Genomic DNA, 22,899 nt, shown 5'->3' on the forward strand with positions numbered 1-22,899 from the left:
TAAAGGTGTTACAATATGGATGGAGCTATGCTGAAATAGGTATATACTTTCCAATGGCATGAATCCTTTTATACAAATGATAAAAAATATATTTTCTAAATTTCTGCATTTCTCCTTTCTAAATCACCATTTTATTTCACCTTGATTTTAATTTCTGATCCCTGAGTGAAACACCATTGTGCAAACCAAATTGTCACGTATGGCAAAATGTCATTCACCAAATTGTCTCATACACAGAACTGTCATACTTTGAAATGTTGCATACAGCAAACTGTCGTGCAAATTGACACAGATCCACTTCTACTTGCATTAGTTTCTGGTCATCACCAAGGAATCCATCTTGTACACTCTTGGTTCACATTTAATCCCACCATCACAATTTTTTGACCTCTTTAAATGACAAATTTAAACTGGCAGATAAATTCCCTAACAAGAATCTTTTGTCCTTATTTGCCAATTGGCTTTCTCAATAGTCATATCTTTAACAGCAGTGCTTGAGCCCCTACATGGTTTTTTCCTACTTCAGAGTGCCCCTGTCAGCACTGTTGTTTGATCATTACTTTTGAGATATTGACTTTCTGTTAACATATCTATATCAATTTTTCCTGAGTTTCAGATAAAATTCTATTACAGATAGAATTTTATGTGAAATATTTTGTCTTGAAATGTATCAATCTGGTTTCATAAAATAGCTATGAACCACGCAGATGCACCTATCAATCAAGCAGCGTTGTCAATGTTATTACCCTCCACACATCCTTTGTATATTAGATTTAAGGCTTTGATACTAAATGATAAAATATAAAAAAAAGCCTGCCATTAAGAATATTTTATTCTTATAGCACTTATGAGTTGCGCTAACCAAACAAAAAAATTTCTAAAATTATGTGTCCAACATATTAGTGACCACTTGTTATAAAGCAGACTGTGGCTGCAGATTAGTTAAAAATATTTGTCTTGAAGTTTTAAGTACAGCACAAGTCCTTTTTGTAGTCTGGGAAATTTGAATATTTTTAAATTAATGAAAAATGAAATAGTATGGAGTATCTTCCAGTGTCTTAAGTTAAATTTTTTATTAAATGCACAAAATTATTCATACTATCAAAAAAAAGGTTATATAACAATGATACAAAATACATATTTAAATATATTGCAATCAATTAAAGTGTTTGAAAAATAGATGTGAAAATTTATCTGGACATTCTCCTGTTTATATCTGAGGTGGGAAGGATTTTCAGAATTTGATCATTATTCTAATCTTTGATTAAGATGAACTTTAATAAGATATTTTAGGCAGAATATGAACTTTCACTTTTTTCTTCTACATCTTCAAAAGGAATAGTCACTGCTATCTGGGAAGAACTAGGCTGGATATTCTCAGAAGGTGAAGTAGTAATATCTGAAGTGGTTTCGCTTTCTTCAGTTTCAAACGTATGGATAATTTCTCGAGCTGATCTTCGCAGTTCTTGCTGGTGTGAATTATCTGGAAATAGAAGAAGACTTACTGTTACAGGGTATTGTTAAAAAATGCAAACAACTGTCCACTTGGACAACTGCATACCTGTGTCACCTTGTATCATAATGTCACCTTGTGTCATATGGCTGGATTTTGTGTACAGACTGGCTGCAAAATTCTTTCTGTAATTCAAATTCGCTCATTTACAACACTCTTGACATTACTGAAGACAGTTTAAGTGTTCTTTTATAGTTTACTACCCTGACATATCCCTTGAAGCTATTTAAGCTTGTTTCTCTAGTATTAGCTTCCCATTTGTTTGGCACACGGCTACCCTCAGCATATCTTGCCAATATCAGATGTGACAACAAACAAGAACTGTGTGCTAGTGTTACTTTAACTCATTCAGATAAACTCATATTTATATTGCCCGTCCCCACAAAACCAGCAGTTTCCTTTAATCTTTAAGGTTGGTACTAAAACCCTTGCACAAACTTTATGCAAATGTATTCCATCTCTACAAGATAGGTTCTTTCTACTTATAAGTGTGAACCACACTGATAAAAAGTCCCACTCCTCCAAAAAAATTTTATAGATTTTCTCAAATCGTGAATTAATTCAAGATTTCAGCATATAGTCCCGTCTATCGTGTCTGGGCAAACTGAAGACATACACATTCTGACCTAACGAACATTTTTTCAGCATGGTATTATATTTATCCAACAAATCATCAATTTGTGATTTGTTGGATAAATATAATACCATGCTGAAATATCAGTAGTTGCTAAATGAATAACAATTCTACTCCCCTTAAAAGCTGAGAATCTGTTAGTTACATTACACTGATAAACAAAAGAATTTTTTTTTTTTTTTCTGTCACACATTGTACAACTGGTTTGAGAGTCTGAACTGTGAAGTTGAAGAATTCTGAGTTCCTGGGAATGAATAAGTTTTTGAAATTGTTGTTTTATTGACCTAATTAGCATATTAAATTGTATTCTATTAAATAGCTTTACAGTACATCACATTTGTTAGTTTATTTTTAACTTTAGCTACAGATTTTGTAAGTTGACTTTTGTATCGATGATTTTGCAGGAATCTCATAACTTGATGGTGCAAGAGCTGCTTATACCATATTATTTATTATTATTATTATTAGCTATATGGTGCAAAGAAGCCTGAGGCTTATGCTGCACCAGCCAAAAAAAAAAAAAAAAAAAAAATTTTCTGAATTATCCTGAGAGAGAGAGAGAGAGAGAAGTAGAAGGGAATCATCAAGAAAGAGAAGAATGATGATATCCAGCTCAGGACCCTGGGTGTGCCAAGCCCATACTCACCATATTGTACCTATCAGTGATGTGGAAGTTACCCGTGGTGACTTCCACATGGGATAATGCAGTAGGGGAATTCTAGTTAAATAGGTATCTGGAAACTTGGAATAACAGAAATTGGCATTAATAGATAATTTTATTATATATTATAATTAACTTATAACTTTACAAGAGTAAGGGTTATAGCATAATACATACAGAGTGAACTCAGTAATGTAATATGTATATTTAATAATGTAAATTCAACAGTGTAATATATATTATTGTTGCATAACTGTAGTTTGAACTGCATTTAAGAATATTAGTTTAGTGTAATATTCTCAATTAAACTGAATTTGAATGGAAATCATGCCTCAGACCACAAAGCAAAGGCTCAAAGTTGCAGGAGTGCTGTGGCTCAGGAGAGAACTGTGTGTGTGTGGGGGGGGGGGGAACAGGTGCCCTCTGAATCAACCGTACAAAACATACTATTTGTTTAATGTTTGCAGATCTATCCGGAATGGGATATGGTACAGCCAAGGGTGTATTTGTGCAAGTTCGACGTAAAGAGTATATGGATATGAGGCATCAGTTCAGCATTCTGATGGGCAATTTTGAAAGTTTGAAGTAAAGGATGGATGCCCTTGAAGGAATTAAATTGGAGGACCCGTCAAGCTTTCAGCTGACCACCTCAGTGCCAGAGCTTGCATTTACTTATCAAGCTACACAGGTAATTCCCAAGGCAGAATGTCCCACAGGAAGTAGTTATTGTCAGGGAAACAGGAAATATATCATGCAAAAATATACTATCATGTATGATATATCATGTATACTATATACTATCATGTATGATATTGCATGATATATAAAATATATCATGCAAAAATATACCATGGTATGTCTGCCAAGGGCAAAAGCTTCAAATATAATCTTTGAAGGGCACAAATTGTGATACTGTTGTACACGTTGGCACTAATGACATTAAGAGTAGGAGATCTGAGGACTTTTAACAAGTACCTGGCAATGTTGAGAAAAAATCATGAGTTATGGTTAAATTTGAAACTGTCTGCAATTCTGCCCAGAAACAATAGGAGTCAGTACAAGACGAGAGAATTGCAAATCAATTCAGCCCTGAAGTGACTATGCATGGCTCGTGGGTAGAATTTTACACAGCATGGTTTGTGTTTGTTAACACAAGGGACTGGTTCTACAGGGATGGGTTATATTTAAATAGAAAGAGTGCAAGAAAATTTGTTGATGTTATCGAGACAGTATTAGGTGGGTTGGGAAAAGTGATAGCTTAGGGAAAATACACAGACTAACAATAGCCACAGGCAGAGGTGAAAGTGATTCTTGCACCACTTCTATTGGAGCATGTAGCAGCGTGTAAAGAGTATAAACGGGTTTCAAGGCCTGCTGTGGGTAATACTGAAACAAGGAAATACGTGTGTTGTGACAGGGTAACTAAGAGTAAGAACAGGTGCATATATACTTGCATGTAAAACAATACTAGGAACAAAGTAAATAAATTTGTTGAAGTGCTGATCAAGTTATCAAATGCAGACGTGTGGATATCAGAGACATGGTGTCACTGAGATATAAGGAATACAGAATTTGATTATGGGGAGTAAAATGTATACAGAAGGACAGACAGGATAGGAGACAGAGTTATGCTCTTAAGCACATAAAAGCTTAGGCAGTGAATCCAGTTGACATGGGTGGTCAAGTACAATGTTGAGTCAGCTTGGTGTAACATAAGCATTGGGAAAATAAAAATGAGAGTGGAAGTGTGTTATGGACCTGATGACTGATTAGAACAATGATACAGAGAAATAGATTGGGCTGGTAAATCAGAATTTCTTGTAATGGGGATTTTATGAAAAATAACTTTCCAGATATTGATTGAAACTTGAAAGTTTGTCACTCAAACACTAGCAAAATCTTTCTGAATTTATTGGATGATTTTCTACAGCAGCATGTAAGAGAGGCAACAAGAGAGCAATATTCATGATCTGATTATGAGCAGTGATTCTTCATGCATTAAGAATCTGCAAATAAATGAATCACTTGTTGGCAGTGACCATAGTGTATTGATGTGGGATTTACAGAGATGTAACTACCAGCTACATCTTTAAATTTCACAAAGGAGACTACAGAGGTGTAAGACAATTTTGAAATACTATAGAGTGGAACCAACTAATGATGTTACCATTAGTTGGTAACAACTAATGATGTTGTTAATTTAGCATTAACAACATCATCTAAATGAGAAACATTCACGAAAATAATCATAGAAGCCACTAAACTTTTCATATGAACTAAGAAATACTGTTCAAGGCTTAAACTTAGATGGATGTCAGATGATCTAATGAGATACGTGGAAGAGAAGAAAAATGCATGGGATGCATATAAATTAACACATGATCCATGAAGAAAAGTTGAATGCTAGCAGGTCAGCTTTATCTTTGACTGGAATGGCAATAGAACCATCTGGTTTTGACAGAGGTGGGAATAAAGTTGCGGTCAATAGCTTTGCCAAGAGACCAGAATGCTCAACTGCCAAACAGCAGTTGAGCATTTGGACACAAAGCAAGTTTTTTACTGTAAGCTTGTTTGAAATATAGTTTGGACTAATTAATAACTGCTTTACAATTGTTGCAAGCTTTGGTGTATGCAGAAAATGAACCTGGAGATTTGGATACAAGCCAATTGCAACATTCTTCTCTTGAACAGCCTTAGCACTTTTATTGGAAAATCAAGGTATAGATAAAGGACAAGATTTTAAAATGGAGTGTGGAATAAAGGATTCCATCACTACAAGAATAATTTCAGACATAATCTGAGCAAATGTTGACATCACAAATTTCACAAATTTTGAAACAGTAATCCAACCAAGGAAAAGAAGAAAATAAATCTCACAGATGATGACATTTTGCATTGTTGTAATACCAAACAACGTGAGGTTGGGAATGGGCATGAGAGAAAGGCTCCATTGGAGAAGAGACTGTCACTAAGTTGCAATCTGAGGTGCCTAGAGGACCACTCACCTTGACTGTGTACTTAGAAGGGCTGTTTGTGAAAAAAAGATCAAGCATGCTGGTGCATGGTTAGGATTGTTTGGTATTCTGGTAGGTAAATGAACAACCTGTGCAAGGTCATTAGTAATTGCAAAAGCTTCAGCATCTTGACCAGCTGAGTCTGTGTCACTAAAAAATGGAAGCTAGCTGGAGTTGTGAACACCAAGGAAAATCACCAAGGAAAATTATTTCACTGTTAGGAAAGTTGGACTGGGGAAAGTCAAGTTTCAGAGAGAGGAAGTCAAAGAGTTTCAAGTGATTAGTGGAGTTGGAAAAAAAACAGATGAATTTGACAAAATGTGGTAGAGAGATTTTAAGCCAGAGAAGACTGAAAAGAGGAGATCCCAATTACTGTTTCTGACAGGGAATATCAGAGTGAATATATGTACCATTTTTGGAGGGAATGGATGGGTCAGGTGGGTGGGTTTTTTTTTTTTTTTGTTTTTTTTTTTTGACTGCTTTATAAGCTTGCTTTCCATCATTTGCCACTACTAATGCTGATACAACATTGGGAGCCAAGTTAAGAATTTTCAGTTGAATTGCATAAGATCTGCTTTTTTTTGCATTATGTTGCATATACTAAGATATACAGACCACAGAAATTGTAAAACAAAACATTTCTTCATTTAATATAAACAAAAAGTAAATATTTGTAAATATTATTTTGATGTTGGCAATTAAACCACACATCCACTATGCTGACTTGTAAAATACTAGCTACTATGGTGATTTAACTTTGTTGAGTTCTGCTCATAAATAGCAGCTATATTCACACTCTTGTCCTATCCTATGGAGGAGGGATTCATTACCTACATTTATTCTCCCCCCCCCCAAAAAAAAACATAAAAAGAGTATTTCCACAATATTAACTAGAAGCATCGGGCCTTTAACGTGGTGTTCCTTCAAATCTGCATTGGTGGCTCCAGCTTAACATCTTGCAGTTTACCTTCAGAATTAGTGCAAAGCATTCCACTAAAATGAATCCTTAAGAAAACTTTTGTTTAGCAGATGAATGATAATATTCACTCATGCTATGTAAGAGATAAGTGAGAATTTCCTTTGTGGGTGACTTCTATATGTCTACCATTGCCTTTCCCACCTTAATTTGCAGGTATAAGTTTTCCATGGGATATGCACAGAATATACACCATACAGCTACAAAGACAACCCTCCCAACACATACGGTGGGAAAATGGAATTTCCTCACAGTATGGCACAGTGTTTCCTGTCTTGAAATTTTTATATCAAATGATGCAAATTACCTTTGGATTTGAATATACTGAATACAGTATCTACATTAGAACAGTAACTGGTATAGACATGAAATAAAAAGTGGAATATAAATATATTATTTTTATCCAGCTTTTGTGTTTCCCTGTGACATACTCATAAATATCAGTTTTGTTTTATTAATAAAAGACAACTCTCTCAATTTCTCTTCACATATACAAAAATGAAAGTAAAACTTACTTCTGTCTCTTAATGTTTGCTGTGAGGCTTCAGGAAGTAAATAACCATAGAGTAGTTCAGACATTATTTCTTCATTTTGCAGGAAGCGTTGCCTGTTTCCAAAATTATTATTATGTAAGTAATAATGTCTATTAATATTTTAAAAATAATGTTCAGCAGAGTATTTCATATCAGTGAAACATCATTAAAGCTTATATCTAAAGTTCATAATAAACTGGGACACGTTGTGACTTGATTGCTGTCTCACTGTTCCCCAATATATTATGAACTTCAGATGCTAAAGAATGGAGGGATATACAATGAAAGCATAATGACATTTAAGTTGGGGATAAGTTAACATAAATTTAAATACAGTAAGTGTTATGATGCAAATATGCAGCATTGGGTTTTAAATCCACTTGAAGGGGGAACCATCTGACTTTTAGAACTTTTCCTTGATTTGACTGAAGGAAAACCAGATATTTTTGTCAAGCAACCTTCAACAGAAGTTCAGAAGTGAGAAGAAATTGCAAAATGTGAGAAGAAAGTGCAAAAATTTCTCTGCTCTCCCCAACCAGGCTGACTCAATCCTGTGGTTCTCAATCCCAGGTCAAAAAAAGATTGTAAGTAAAGCCAGCCAGTATTAAGAGATAAGATAACATTAAATATAAACTGTCATAAATGGCAGTCATTTAGAATGGCAATAGGTATCAATCAAAAAATTATCACTATAAGTTAATATATTTTAATCATCAAGCAGGTGCATTAGTGAATTTTCATAACTAAAACAAAAGTTAAAAATAAAATAAAAAATTTCTATTAAAGTGATGACTATGTGAATCATAGAATTCCTTCATTACTGTTTTGACTTTCGATCTGAATTGTTACAATTCAAGAAGTATGACTGTAAAAAAGTGAGATCTATTACTGTTGTAACACTTTTAGCTAATGAAGATGGCTGTTGGTACTCCTGCAATGCTGTTGGTCAAAGCGTTGTCTTGATGTTGTTGTTGTCAACATATTGGTGCTCCTGCAATGTTGCAATCAATTTTTTTTTTCATAACTGTATTCTTTATATTGTTAAAATAATATGTGGCACTGCAAAGTGTACAATTTTAAAGTACAGGGTAGTTATAACTTAATGTAAAAATATGCATGTTTTTAGGCAAATATATTAATCTATGTACATGAAAACATAATAACAAAGTTTTATTGTGAGACTTCAACTTACATGGAATACAGCTTTACTTACTGATAAAGTCTTACTTTAAAAAATGTCTCCGAAGACCATGCTTCCTAAACCTCCAACCCCAATATGCTGAATCAAAAAAAAGGAGGGGGAGGAGTTTGATTTTCAAAGGTGTTCCACGTCCAAACAGGACTACTGGTAGGCTGATCACCTCCCCTTCATAGATAACCCTCTTTCACAACAAGTAAGATATATCCTACAATGGACACCCAGCCACCTGAAGGAGCCACAATAGCATTATCCAAAACAGTAGTCAAGAAAATCACCAGTCGTCTAAGACTGAACTGAAAACAGTACAATATGAAGACCCAAATGGAACAGCAGTCTGCAAATCAACACATCACAGCCAAAAATGATAATAAGCCAAATGACCACCTTTTCCTCTTGTTTGCTCACTCTTGATAATTTATTTGTATTCTAGCAGAATGCAAAATATCAAAGAATGCTAAATTATGTAAATTTTTAAAAATATTTTAATTATTTTATCCACAGATGAAGGAACCATACCGTTCTAAATTTAGGGATATTATAATGTACAGTTATTAATGTTCTATATTATGATTCCACAATGCAGTAGAGTGTAATTGATTATTATATTAGCTGTTCCTGTATTTATTACCATATCCTTCAAATCTCATTCTGAAATTAATATACGTTTTCTAAGCCACAAATTTTTTTTTTTTTTTTTTTATTATGAAAACCCCAAACACGAGAGGTATTAGAACCTATAGTACTTAGTACCGTGCTTGGGTTGGAGGTTGAGAAGACAAAAGAAAATATTTGTTGACATTAGACTTGAACTTCTGTAGACTGTAATTTTCAGGAAATACGTATGAAGGAAGGTTGCCCCAGAAAACGGAAGTTAAATGAATAAACAAGGAAGATGAAAAGTTGGTTCTGTGAGTTTGAAGTTAGACAGTAAATGGATGTTGGCTGGTGGTGGCAGCACGTATTCAGACTGTTTTGAAAGAGAGAGCAGGAATTATAGAAGCCAATTCAGAAGAAAAGTGCCCATGGAAGTATCTGTAGAAAACGCATGCAGCAGAAAAAGTACATCTATGAGACAGAGAGTGGAGAGACTGTTAGAGAGGAATCATTAATTCACCTAACTGCCCTCTTCTGAATGGAATCTAGAAGCCTGAGAGAGGTTTTGTAGGGATTGCCCCAGATGTGAGAACAATATTCCATGGTAGGGCGGATTTGCGATTTGTACAGAGTGAACAGCTGTTTGGAAGAAAAGTAACGCCGAGAGCGAAAGAGAAAACCAAGTTTTTTAGATGCAGAGGAAGTAATATTTGTAATGTGCATGTGCCAAGAGAGATTAGAAGTGAGAGTGATCCCTAAAAGAGATATATCATTTTGCCTAGAAATCGGAGTGTCACCAAAGATAAGCATAGGAACAGAAGAATCCTTTTTGCGAGATATAAAACAAGACTGAGTTTTAGAAGGATTGAAATCAACTAAGTTGTCTTTGCCCCACTGGAGAATTATCTGGAGATCGGCATTTAACGAACTGGTAGTGGATATTCAAGAAGTAGAAGCTCATTGAGCAGGGCAAGGTTTTCCAAAATGGAAAGTGGAATGCAATGTATTACATCGGCAAAACTATGGACAGGATTTCCAGTCAATGGAAGAAGGTCATTGATATACAAGAGGAAAAGAGGGGGGGGGGAAAGAACTGAACCTTGGAGGACAACAGCATTAGTGGAAAAGTTAGAAGACAGAGAGCCATCTACCATCACCCTCAGTGAGCAATCAGAGAGAAAACTGGATAACAAATTACAAAAAACAGTGGGCAAACCATAAGATGGAAGCTTGTTTAGCCAAACGTGATCGAAAGCCTTTGAGATGTCAAAAGCAATTGCTTGTGTTTCACCAAACTTTTCCATTGAATTTGTCCATAAATGGGTAACATATGCCAGAATATCACCAGTGGATCAACACTGACGGAATCAATACTGGCGATCGTTGATCAGACAGAAGGTTTATAGGTAGTTTAAGAGTTGGTGGTTAATTGATTTCTCCATTACTTTAGAAAGAGTAAAAGTAACTGCAATGGGATGATAATTGGATGGGAGAGATTTGTCACCCTTTTTAGGAACTGGCTGGATATGAGCAAATTTCCAAGCAGAAGGAAAAACACCTTTGGAATAAGAAAGTGAAAAAAAGGTGGCAAAGAACAGGAGTAAGTTCAGGAGCACATGTTTTGAGAACAAGTGGAGAAATACCATCAGTACCTGGAGCTTTCTTAGCATCAAATATTCGTCAAAATCCTTCTGACATCCTTTTGACGGAAGACTACAGGAGGCATTGAATGGAGCGTGTTGGGAATGGTGGAAGGTGCTTTACCAAGATCAATAATACATGAGTTAGAAGAGAAATGGGATGCTAAGAGGTCAGCTTTATCCTTGGCTGAAGTGACAACAGAACCATCTGGTTTTGACAGAGGTGGGCAGAATTTGTGGACAATAGCTTTGGCAAGAGACCAGAATGCTCGGCTACCGTTAGGGCAAGAAGCAAGTTTTCTACTCTTAGCCTGTTCAAAATCTAGTTTGAACTGATTAATGACTGCTTTACAATTGCTGCGAGCTTTGGTGTAGGCAGAAAATGAAACTGAAGAATTGGAAATAAGACAATTAAGATATGCAACATTCTTCTCTTGAACAGCCTTAGCACATTTATTGGAAAACCAAGGTTTAGATAAAGGACAAGATTTTAGAGTGGAGTGTGGAATAAAGGATTCCATTCCTGCAAGAATAATTTCACTGACACGATCTGAGCAAATGTTGACATCAGAAGTTTTGAAACAGTAGTCCGACCAAGGAAAAGAAGAAAAGAAATTTCGCAGGTCATCCCATTTTGCATTCTTGTAATGCCAAACAATACGAAGTTGGGAATAGCCGTGAGATAAAGGCTCCATTGGAGAAGAGACAATCACCAAGTTGTGATCTGAGATACCTAAAGGACCACTCACTTTGACCGTGTACTTAGAAGGGCTGTTTGTGGGAAAAAGATCACACGTGTTGCCTGTATGGTTAGGATTGTCTGGTATTCTTGTAGGTAAATGAACAATCTGTGCAAGGTCATTAGAAATTGCAAAAGCTTCAGCATCTCGACCAGCTGGGTTGGTGTGACTAGAAAACGGAAATCAGCTGGAGTTGTGAACGTCAAAATCACCAAGGAAAATTACCTCACTGTTAGGAAAGTTGGACTGGAGAAAGTCAAGTTGCAAAGAGACGAAGTCAAAGAGCTCCATGTGAATAGTGGAGATTGGAGAACGGTAGAGACAACAGATGCATTTGACACAGTGAGGTAATGAGATTTTAAGCCAGAGAAGATCAAAGAGAGGAAATTTCAAATTACCAATTCTCTGAGAGGGAATATCGAAACGGACATATGCATGTATGAGAGATATGGGAAAGTTTTGACCGGAACTTAGCTCAGGAGACTAAACATGGGTTCCACCACTTCAAGCCTCCAATAAGCAAAATGTGGTAATATGGAAGTATTTATTTATTTATTTATTCAGTTTATTGCTTTTTACAAACATTCTTAGAACAGCATGCAAGCTAGAAGGGTGCAAAAAAGGAACCAACATAAATAATTACAATAAAAAAAAAACAATGACAGTATTGATCTGTAGAAATACGTACAATTGATATTTGACATTTACATAAATATAAGGAATTGGACAAACTGGACTTTAGATAGGAGAGTTCACTGATTTCTTGGATCAAGGGAAAAAACACAGATGGTTCTTTCATACTAGATATCTCTAAGGAGTTAAGGTGTGGCTTATGCTGGAAATATATTGTTCAGGAAGGAAAGGTGTTGAGTTTCGTTCTTAATGGAAATTGAGAATTCTGTCTGCTTCTGTATCGGGATCTGGGCCCACTTGGACAATGGACTCATTTCCTTTCAAGAGGCAACCACTACAGGCCAGCAGCTGACATCCGGTACACAGCATTCCTGAGATGTATGATTAATTGGTCTGGACCTTACTTTTACCAATATCGATCTGGTAGGTGTTGGGCAGGATGGTGTACACACACAATGCACAATCTCAGTCTGGTAGTTCTTTTCTTTATGAAATCGGTCACAGTCAATGTCCAGGAGGATGAGGAACATACCTATGGTATTGGAAGGGAACATCCGGTCAACAGATTTTATCCTGTTCCTGGGTGGCTGCATTGTAGTTTGGCTATGTCGATGGGGTCTGCTAGAAGTTTGGTGGTGAAAGACAATCTCAGCTATGCTAGGGATTTCTATCTTTTTGCTGATGAGTTTTGAGAGGGTAGAAATGTTCATTTTGATTAGAATCAGTTGCCAGGGTACCCAATCTAGATTTGCTTGAAGGGTACTTCTAGAGGTGGTAAAAGTGTTTCCTAGGTAGCGGGGTTAATCCACCTCAAGATCCAGTATTCCACAGTCAGGAACCTCCTGAGATTTTCAACTGGTGTGGAAGACCAAACAGGGGAGACATAAAGGGCGATGGGAGAGACACATCTCACTACATAGCGTGTTACAAGATTAGAACTTCGAATCCCTGTCAGTTCCTGTTTAACACGCCACAGAGCCCCAAGGGTTTTCTTTCTTGCCTCTACGAGGTGAGGGGCAAAGGTGAGTTTTTCATACCATATCATACCAAGGTCTTTGTATTGTTGCACTCTCTGAACAGGATGCCCATTGAGGAAAATACTGCTTTATCATTCTTCAGCCTCTTCATAGTGAATGACATTTGAGCGATCTTTTTCGGGTTTGGGGCAAGTCCAATGTCATTTAGAAACAAGGCAAAGTCTTCAAGTTACCTGGTAGCATCATTTGCAATTAACTGTGAATTGCGATCATCACTGGAAGGAATGAACATCTTGAGGTCGTCTGCATATGATAGGAAATTGTCATGTCGTGCCAGATAGGGGTCAATGGCGGCAGCAAAAAAAAAGTAAAGCAGAAAGGACTCTACCCTGAGGGAGTCCTCTGTTCAGGGTGTATGAAAGGACTGTATTGTCATGCAAAACTTATGTTTGCCTGCTGGTGAGAAGAGCTGCAATTGTATCAAGAAGGGGGCTCCTGATCATATGATAGTGATGCAGGATTTTTAGAAGGGCTTTTAGAATGTCAAATGCAGAAGAAATATCCATAAAAATTACATCTAGTTGATCTCCACTATTCAGAGCATGTTGTATTTGACCAAACGTCTCAAGAAGGTTGGCTGTGGTTGATCTTCCCTTAAGTGTTGAATGAAGGTATACTGGGAAATGCCTAAAGCAGTGGGAGCCAAAGTACTTCAGAGTGCTTTTTCAAAAATTTTTAGGGTGTGGCAATTAACTGAGATGGGCCTGTAATCTTTGGTAGTCTTGGGATGTGCCTTTTTAGGAACAGGTTTTGTTTAGTACAGCTTCCATATCTGCAGGACGTTGGCAGCTTGCAAGATGTTATTATATGCTTGAAGGAGAAGATCAATTATGTAAGGGCTACAGATCTTGATAATAAAGAGGGGGAAGCCATTGGGCCCAACTGGAGCCTTTTTTGGAAGACTGTTGATGTCCTGAGTAAGGTCAGCCTTGTTGAGGGTAATGGAGGACAGTTGTACTGTATTTGTTCCTGGGACATAGCAAGCATTTACATCTGCACTATCTTTTCCCAGATCTTTGAAGGTATTCAGGGTCCATTCAGATAGAGTATGTTTACTTATTATTGTTTCCTTATTTGTTCCGACTCTTCTAATGTAATTAGTATCATTAATTTTCTTTTGATTAATTATAATTGTATTTTTGAAGTTTTGACATATATAAGTTTGTGCAGAGTAATCAAGGAGTTCACTCAAACAAAATTATCATCTTAAAAGACTACAGTATGCTACTTAAAAAATCTGTAGTGGGATATAAATACACATTATAAACATTAAATGGCACACAAATGCTACTGCTTACCTCCTAACAGCTTCTTCAGATTTTGCTTCTATGCTGTCAGCTAATGTTTTCAGCCTCTGGTCTTGTTCTTCAGTTACTTTTTCATCAGGACTAAGTAATTCCACAATGAGATTCTCCCAAAATTTTTCTGCAGATTCTTCATGTACAGGAACAGCCTAATTTAAATTTTAAAAAATGTTATGTTTTAAATTTTTATGCTGTTCAGGCCAGTGTAAAATACTGCAATTTCACAGTCCTTGAGAATACATGAGGATACATATCAATATAAAAATCTCTCCTTAAACAAAATCAAGTTAGGTTCAATAAAATACCTGCAAATATACTGCCTCGGCATGCAGTCCTCTGGTGAAATCTAACCTAGAGGGAAGTCTGATGGCAGCTTGTTAATAACATTTGCACACATGCCATTACTGCCCTTGTTTTTTGTTTTCTTTCCTTGTTAGCATTAGAATTAGTAGAGGCATCTGATGCAAGAAAGCAAGCTTATGCAGCATCAGCCAAAAAAAAAAAATAAATAAATAAATAAATAAATCAATAAAATAAAATAAAAATAAATAAATAAAAAATAACAACTTCCACTTCACCCTTCTGTTCGTTTGAAATACCTGTCCAGCTGAGCCTTAAACGTATTTAGGTTATCAACTTCCACAACAAGGGATGAAAGTCTGTTCCACCAACCAACCACCCGCTGGCTAAAGGCAAATTTCCTCACGTCTATCCTACATCTGTCTTTCCTCAATTTGAATTTATGCCCTCTCAGGTGATTTTTCTGAGCAAGAGGAAGAATCCCGTCAGCATTGAGCATGCTCAAACCATTCAAGGCTTTATACACCTTTATCAGATCACCTCACCGGTGCCTAGTCTCCAGACACTGTAATTTGCAAAACTTAAGCCTTTCTTCGTAACAGCACCCCTTTGTTCCATTCACCAATCTTGTTGCCCTTCTCTGTACTCGTTCCAGCATCTCTACATCCTTCTTGAAATGAGGTCTCCTGACCTGTATACAGTACTCTAGGTGTGGCCTGACCATTGCCTTATACAAGGGAATAATCACCTCCTTATCCCTGCTAGAAAAATTCCTATATATCATCGACAATACACCATGAGCTACTCTTGCAGCCCATCTGCACTACTCAGAAAACTTCATATCTGCCTGCACAACCACCCCCAGGTCCCTTTCATTCTCTACCACTGTCAATGTAGTACCACAGATTTGATACATTGCTCTGGGGTTGCTGTTTCCCATATGTAGTACTTTACATTTGTCAATGTTAAACTTCATTTGCCACCTCTCAGCCCATCTGCTCAACCTTTCCAGATCCTGTTGCAGTAGCATAGTATCAGTAGTGTCCTTGACAACCCTGCCAACCTTCGTATCGTCTGCAAACTTGGACATTAAGCTTGATATACCATCATCAATATCATTTATAAATACAGAAAACAATAAAGGACCCAATACTGAACCCTGAGGGACTCCACTAATAAAATTAGTCCACAACGAGCAGTGTCCATTGATTACCACTCTCTGTCTTCTCCCCCTCAACCACCCCTTTATCCATAGCAGCAATTTGCCTCCAATGCCACACTGCTCCAATTTGTGCAGCAGTCTTCCAAGTGCAACAGTATCAAAAGCCTTTCTAAAATCCAAGTATATAATATCAAAGTTATTCCCTGCATCCAGTTCTTTTGTGACTGCATCATAGTATCCAATCAAATTGGTCAGGCAAGACTTCCCCTTAACAAAACCATGCTGTGTCTGAGCTATAACTGAAGTCTTGTCTAGATGATCCTGCAGTGCTTCTTTAACCAGTGCCTCCATTAATTTTCCGGGAACAGAAGTTAAACTAACAGGTCTATAATTACTTGTGTTGCCTTTTGATCCTCCTTTGTGAATTGAGGTCACATTTGCACATCTCCAGTCCATGGGTACTTCCCCTGAGTCCAAGGAAGCTCTCATAATTATGGCTAAGGGTTTGCTTACTTCCTTTGCTGCCTCCTTTAATATAACTGGATAGATCCCATCCACCCCAGGTTCCTTTCTTGTATTTATCTTCAACAATTTCTCCTCCACTTTACTCTCAGTTATTACAAGATTCTCTAGCTTACTGCCAGAGTTGAATACACCTCTGGAATTCCCCTCGCTGAATAACTCCTCATGTGTGAATGTCGATGCAAAATATTCATTTAGTTTGTTAGCTACCTGAGCAGGATTATCAACAGTTGACCCATCGATATCAAGTGGACCAATCTGATTTCCTTCTAGAGTTTACATAAGTAAAGAACTCTTTGCTGTTTTTCTTTGCATCCCTTGCCAAAGATTTCTTGTAATCTGCCTTCACCTGCCTAACCTCCTTTGTAACTTGGTTACAGATCAACTTGTATCTATCATAGGCTTCTGTGTCACGTGTTAATTTGTATGTATCCCATGCATTTTTCTTCTCTGCCATATATCTCATTAGTTCATCTGACATCCACTTAGGCCTAAACCTTGAACAATATTTCTTAGTTGGTATGTAAAGCCTAGTAGCTTCCGAGATAAGTTCTTTGAATGCTTCCCATTTTGAATTTGCTGTTGGTAACATCATCAGTTGGTCCCACTGTATAGAATTTAAATACTGTCTCAGTCCATCGTAGTCGCCTTTACGAAAGCAATAACAATTCTCTTTACCCCTAATGGTAGTTACCTCTTTGAGTAAATCCCACTTCAGCACACTGTGATCACTGCCACCTAGTGGTTCATTTATCTGCAGATTCTTAATGCATGAAGAATCACTACTGATAATCAAATCAAGAGTATTACTCCCTCTAATTGCCTTCCGAACATGCTGATGTAGAAAACAGTCATCCAATAAATCCACAAAAGCCTTGCTAGTGTGTGAGTGACCAGCCCCCAAATTCCAGTCAATATCTGGGAAATTAAAATCCCCCATTATAAGACTCTCTGATTTACTGGCCCACTCTATTTCCCTGTACAATTTCTTATTATACTCATCAGAGTCATTAGGCCTATAGCACACTCCTACTCTCAATTTTGATCTCCCAATGCTTACGTCACACCAAACTGACTCGACACTGCACTGTCCAGCAATGTCGACTGGCTTCACTTCCTTGGATTTTATGTATTTCTTAACTAATAGCATAACCCCTTCTGCCTTCCTATCCTGTCTATCCCTTCTGTAGACATTGTACTCCCCAAATTCCAGTTCTGCATTCCTTATGTCTGTGTGACACCACGTCTCTGAAATCCCCACAATATCTGCCTTTGATGTTTTGAGCAATACCTCAAATTCATCAAATTTATTTACTAAACTCCTAGCATTGGTGTACACGCAAGTATGCACCTGTTCTTTTTCTTAGCTACCCAACACAACCCATGTGTTTATTTTTACCCCAATGATTCCCAGCAGTCTCTGAAATATCCTGCATCTTATTTTCCAGGCTGCGGCTCATTCCAATAGTTTTGATAAGATCTATTGGACTTCAAAAAACAAAAATCACACTAGAATATATAAAGTATATTTAGAAAAATATTATTTACAAATACAAATATTCATGGTATGGCATTAGTGCAGTTATACATATCTGACTGTATTTCATTCCAATAATTCTGAAAGGCACACATTTTTTGCATATAGTTCTTTTATCTCATTTTCAGTTAACAAAAAGTGAATTTGACTGTGATCAGATGTCCTAATGACTAGTATTGTCCAGTTTTAAATTTTTTGTTCTAATGTTCTGAAACATTAGAAACACAACTGTCCAAGTTTTCTGAAATTTTGAACATAATGGTTTACATAGCAGTTTGTATCATCTCCATTTGCAGGAATGCAAATGCAAGAATTAGCTAGAAGGAATCAGAATTAAAAACAAAAAAAAAAAAAAAAAAAAAATTCACGGATAAAACCCATCATTACTATTTTGATTAAAAAATATCCTCCACGTCTCTATTTATATATTTCTTGATTCAGGTTTATCAAATGCTGGATCTGAACTCTGCAGGAGTTCTTCAATTTCGGCTTTTGTTAGCTAAAATCAGACAACTGTGATCAACAAAAAGATTTCCAATTTTCAAAGCAATTTTTACATTGCCATAGTAGATGGCAATGTGAAAATTGTGAAAATTTGTGTCTATAATTAGTTGGAAACAGACATGAAACAGTAAATACTATACAAATTTAAAGACAATCTGTATATTAACAGAGCATATCATTTGTAGAAACCTTCAAAATGTAGATCCATATATGTACTAAAAAAGGTTAATGGTACAGAAAATGAATTATACTGCATATTACAACTGAATTAAAACAGACTTGCACTCATACGATGTGCTAATCCCTTTTATTGTTTCCAATTTTACAATACTGTGAGAGAGAGAGAGAGAGAGAGAGAGAGAGAGAAAATTTTCTGAAACACTGATGCATAAATTGCAGGAATTTCAAATGTAACGTGGAATTAATGTCATTTTACTTTTTAATATAAATAACTACTTGATTAATATTTAGTTAAATGTTTTTAAATCTGAAGAATCCCCTTATAAATATAATTTACTTGATATATATAAATAATAATAATAGGTTGTAATGATAAAACAGAACGTCTAAAAAAGAATGAAAAAATAATAGTAAAGGGGCATATCGTTTGGTTTTGTTTGTTGGTTGGTTGATATATTGGTTTTGTTTTTTATTAATTTTAGTATTATATTGGTTTCATTTTTTATTATTCCTTTTCTTTTTGGTCTCTATCAGGTCGGCTATGATGTATACATCTGCTCGTTTTTTTGTCTGCTATGCATACATCATAACAGAAACAGAGGCCTTGCTTATTGCTGTGTTTCCTTTGGTTTTGGCTGTCAGCCTTTGATGACATAGTTAAAATCTTAGGACCTACAGCATTAAGTACTATTTATATAATTTCATTTAAAATTTTTATGTAATCTACTTTTATTTCTCAGGCACTTTTAATTTTTTCCATTGTTACTATACCTGACAGGTCAGCACCCCTACCCATACATTTATCTAATCTATTTGCCTACACACACACACACACACACATATATATATATATATTACAGTATTTATTGAACAGATTACCACGGGAATCAAATGACAAATGAAATTTAATTAAATTAGAATATAGAATATAGGTATACAGAGTAAAAGTATACCTATCTGTTTCTGATTGTGATTTGCCAGTATTTCTAGATTCAAATTACTGAATTATAGATTCAAATACTCTAAAATTATAGATGCAATTTATGTTAAATTTAGCAGCAAACTGGCAGAATAACAGCTAGCCTGACAGATAGCAGGGAATCAAAAATAATGAAAGTGAGAGACAACTAATAACTTTCTTATAGGTTTATTTACTAGTGAAAAATAATTATGTTATAAAAAGGAAGGGCTTTTGCTAATTTAAGGAGAAGAGGAAGAGAAGTTAGGATAGTTATAGTACCTAAATTTCCCTCAAATTGCTCTAATAGAGTTTGAGGTATAAAAAATGAGGGTTTAGCAAAATTAAAGCAAAAATTAGCAAAAGTAAAGAAAAAAGCATATTATAGAGATACTTCGGATTTACCCAGAGTGTAACTGCCCGTCCCTTTAGTAGGGATCCTGGTATTACAGTAGGTAGTGATGCTTGAAGTAAAGTTGAAGAATTTATGGAATACCATAATTTCTATATTACAGAAATTGAATAATGAATAGAGAAATACTACCTGATGTAATAGAAGATTTTAGAATAAAATAAAATAAAATATTAATTATAAAATTCTACCAAATACAGGTTAAATTTAGTTTTTAGAAATAATAAGAATAAACCGCCCTACTGAAAAAGTAGAACAAAGAGAAAATCAAATTTAGTTTAATGTAATTATAATATTAAATAATAAATTGAAAATGAACAATATCTTCATACTGTAAGAAACATGGATTTATAACTTGGATATAAGGTTTATTAAATACAGCTGCCAATAATTTAATATCTTTAATTATATATTTTTTGATTATGAAACAATCTATTTTTGGAGATATTCTTTGCTATCAGATAGAATCACACATAATCAAATCCAATCACACATAATCAAATCAATGAGCTTTTTTTCTTTTTTTTTTTTTGGCATGTAAGATATTTCATTACATTATTATACTCTGGTTGTTGTGACTGATGACTCTTTTTCCTTAATAAACTCTTCCTATCACCAGAAAGTTGTTGTTTGAGGCACACTGCACTGCTTTATAAATAACTAATAAACCTCCATAGAAGTTTACAAATAAACAAGTTTAAAAAAAACTTGTATGGAATTTTAATAATAAAAATTAAACATAGTTGGAAAGTGTGTTACACCCCAACTCTAAAAGAGATAAGAACTAAGGAAATACACACTGTTATAAACATACAACCTGGTTTGTCTTCACTGAGATATCTGAAAAAGTTCAGAAGAGATGTAAATTAAATTATATCTTAAATTTCTCTAACCTGCTTATAAATTTCATCCTGTATATTTCTTATCTGTTCTTCTTTCTGTCTCAATCCAGCTTCAGCAGCTTCTCTCATGCGGCGCTCTCTTTCAGCAATGATGACTAAATCATTAATTCTTCTCTCTTCTTGCAATCTTTGTATTTCTTTACTCAGGAAATTTAATATCGAACTAATAGTTGTTCCTTCTAATTCTGAGAGTGCTTCATCATACTGTCCCTCCTATGAGAAAATATTTAAATAATGCTTTTCAAAAATAAATTAATACTAATAAAAAAACCAAAAAAATGAAAGCAAATAAACAGTATAGAAAAATGACTGTGATATGTATAATGAACAACTACAGGCATACCTCGGTTAACGTTACCTCTGATAACGAAGCTTCGATATAACGAAGTCCGCAATTTCAAGCCCCATTTAACATAAAAAAAATACTCCAGTTTAATCACCTGAAATCTAAACAAATTGAAGAAATTACGGAAACCTTTGGGGCTTCTCGTGGTTGGTTCGAGAAATTTAAAAAACGGGCCAGGATTCATAGTGTAAAATTAACAGGAAAAGCTGCAAATAAGTTTCCAGAAAAACTAAAGGAAATAATTGAACGTGAAAATTTTCCACCAAATTTGGTGTTCAGTGTTGACGAAAGCGGTTTGTTCTGGAAACGGCTACCAACAAAAAGCTTCATTTCTATTGAAGAAAAATCAGCTGCTGGGTTCAAAGCAGCTAAAGACCGTTTAACGTTACTCTTTGGATCAAATGCCTCTGGCGATTATAAATTAAAATTGTTATTAGTTTACCATTCAGAAAATCTGAGGGCGTTAAAAGGTAACATAAAAATGAATTTACCTGTAATATGGAAAGCAAATAGAAAAGCGTGGGTTACCAAGGAGTTATTTACTGATTGGTTTGTTAACCACTTTTGTCCTGAAGTAAAACGGTAATGTCAAAAAAACAACTTTGAAGAAAAAGCTCTTTTTGTTGTTAGACAATGCTCCGGGATATCCTACTGATCTTAACACGCTGGACACGCATTCCTGTCAAAGTTGTGTTTCTTCCAGCAAACACAACTTCCCTGATTCAACCACTGGATCAGGAAGTAATAGCATCTTTTAAAGCTTATTATCTGCGTCGAACATTAAGCAATTTAACTGAACTAGAGGATAAAGAGGAAATGACAGTTAAAACTTTTTGGAAAAACTACACCGTTAAAAACGCAATTGAAAACATTGATAGCTCTTGGAAAGAAGTCACTAAGAAATGCTTAAATGGAATTTGGCGCAAAATATGGCCAGAAGTTGTACTAGAAGAAGAAAATAACATCCAAGAAATTAGAAATGAAGTTATCCAGATGGCTCAATCAATAGGTTTCGAAAATGTCGATGAAGAGGATGTTAGAAATTTATTGAATGCAGAAGATGATGGTTTTTTTCAGTGGAAGATTTAGAAAACCTTGTTAGCAACAAAGACAAAGATAATGAAGACGAAGTTAAAGAAGTTCCTGCCGAAAAAGTGTTAACAACCATTTAAAAAGGTGCTTAAATGACACTGAAAAAGTTTTAAATTTTTTTAGTGAAAATGATCCTGATTTAGGAAGAAGTTTTATTGTTAAGTGATCAGTGTTAAATGCAATAACTCCGTATAGGCAATTGTTAAATGAAAGAGAAAAAAAGCATAAGCAATCAACTTTAGACTCCTATTTTAAAATGTGATTTCACTTTGTATGTAAGTTGACTGTTTATTTAATAAAACTTTTCTTTGTTCGAAAAAAAAGCTTTTCATTTTCTTTAGGTAGGAACGTATCCCTATTCTGGCCATAGTATTTTTACCTCTGAAAACGAAGTTTCGCTTAACGAAGTAATTTCGTGGAACGCATCCTATTCGTTATTCGAGGTATGCCTGTATACAGAAAAATAGAGTGGGCCAGTAAATCAGAATATCTAATAATGTGATA

At 35.4% G+C, this 22,899-nt stretch overlaps 1 protein-coding gene across 1 annotated transcript in view; it reads right to left on the reverse strand.

The window, feature by feature from the left end:
* Positions 1-1,289: 1,289 nt before the first annotated feature.
* LOC150080123 (cilia- and flagella-associated protein 91-like) overlaps positions 1,290-22,899 on the reverse strand; it is a 61,728-nt gene continuing 40,118 nt past the window's right edge. The window contains exons 8-11 of the mRNA XM_090380621.1: positions 20,949-21,170; positions 14,475-14,629; positions 7,314-7,405; positions 1,290-1,483 (exon numbers count right to left, since the gene is read on the reverse strand). Of these exons, the coding sequence (XP_090236747.1) occupies positions 1,290-1,483; positions 7,314-7,405; positions 14,475-14,629; positions 20,949-21,170 (663 nt within the window). The remainder of the gene's footprint in view (positions 1,484-7,313; positions 7,406-14,474; positions 14,630-20,948; positions 21,171-22,899) is intronic.

The sequence above is a fragment of the Mastigoproctus giganteus genome, chromosome 9, assembly GCF_048544385.1.
Source record: "Mastigoproctus giganteus isolate SK-2022 chromosome 9, ASM4854438v1, whole genome shotgun sequence".
NCBI classification, from domain to species: domain Eukaryota; kingdom Metazoa; phylum Arthropoda; class Arachnida; order Uropygi; family Thelyphonidae; genus Mastigoproctus; species Mastigoproctus giganteus.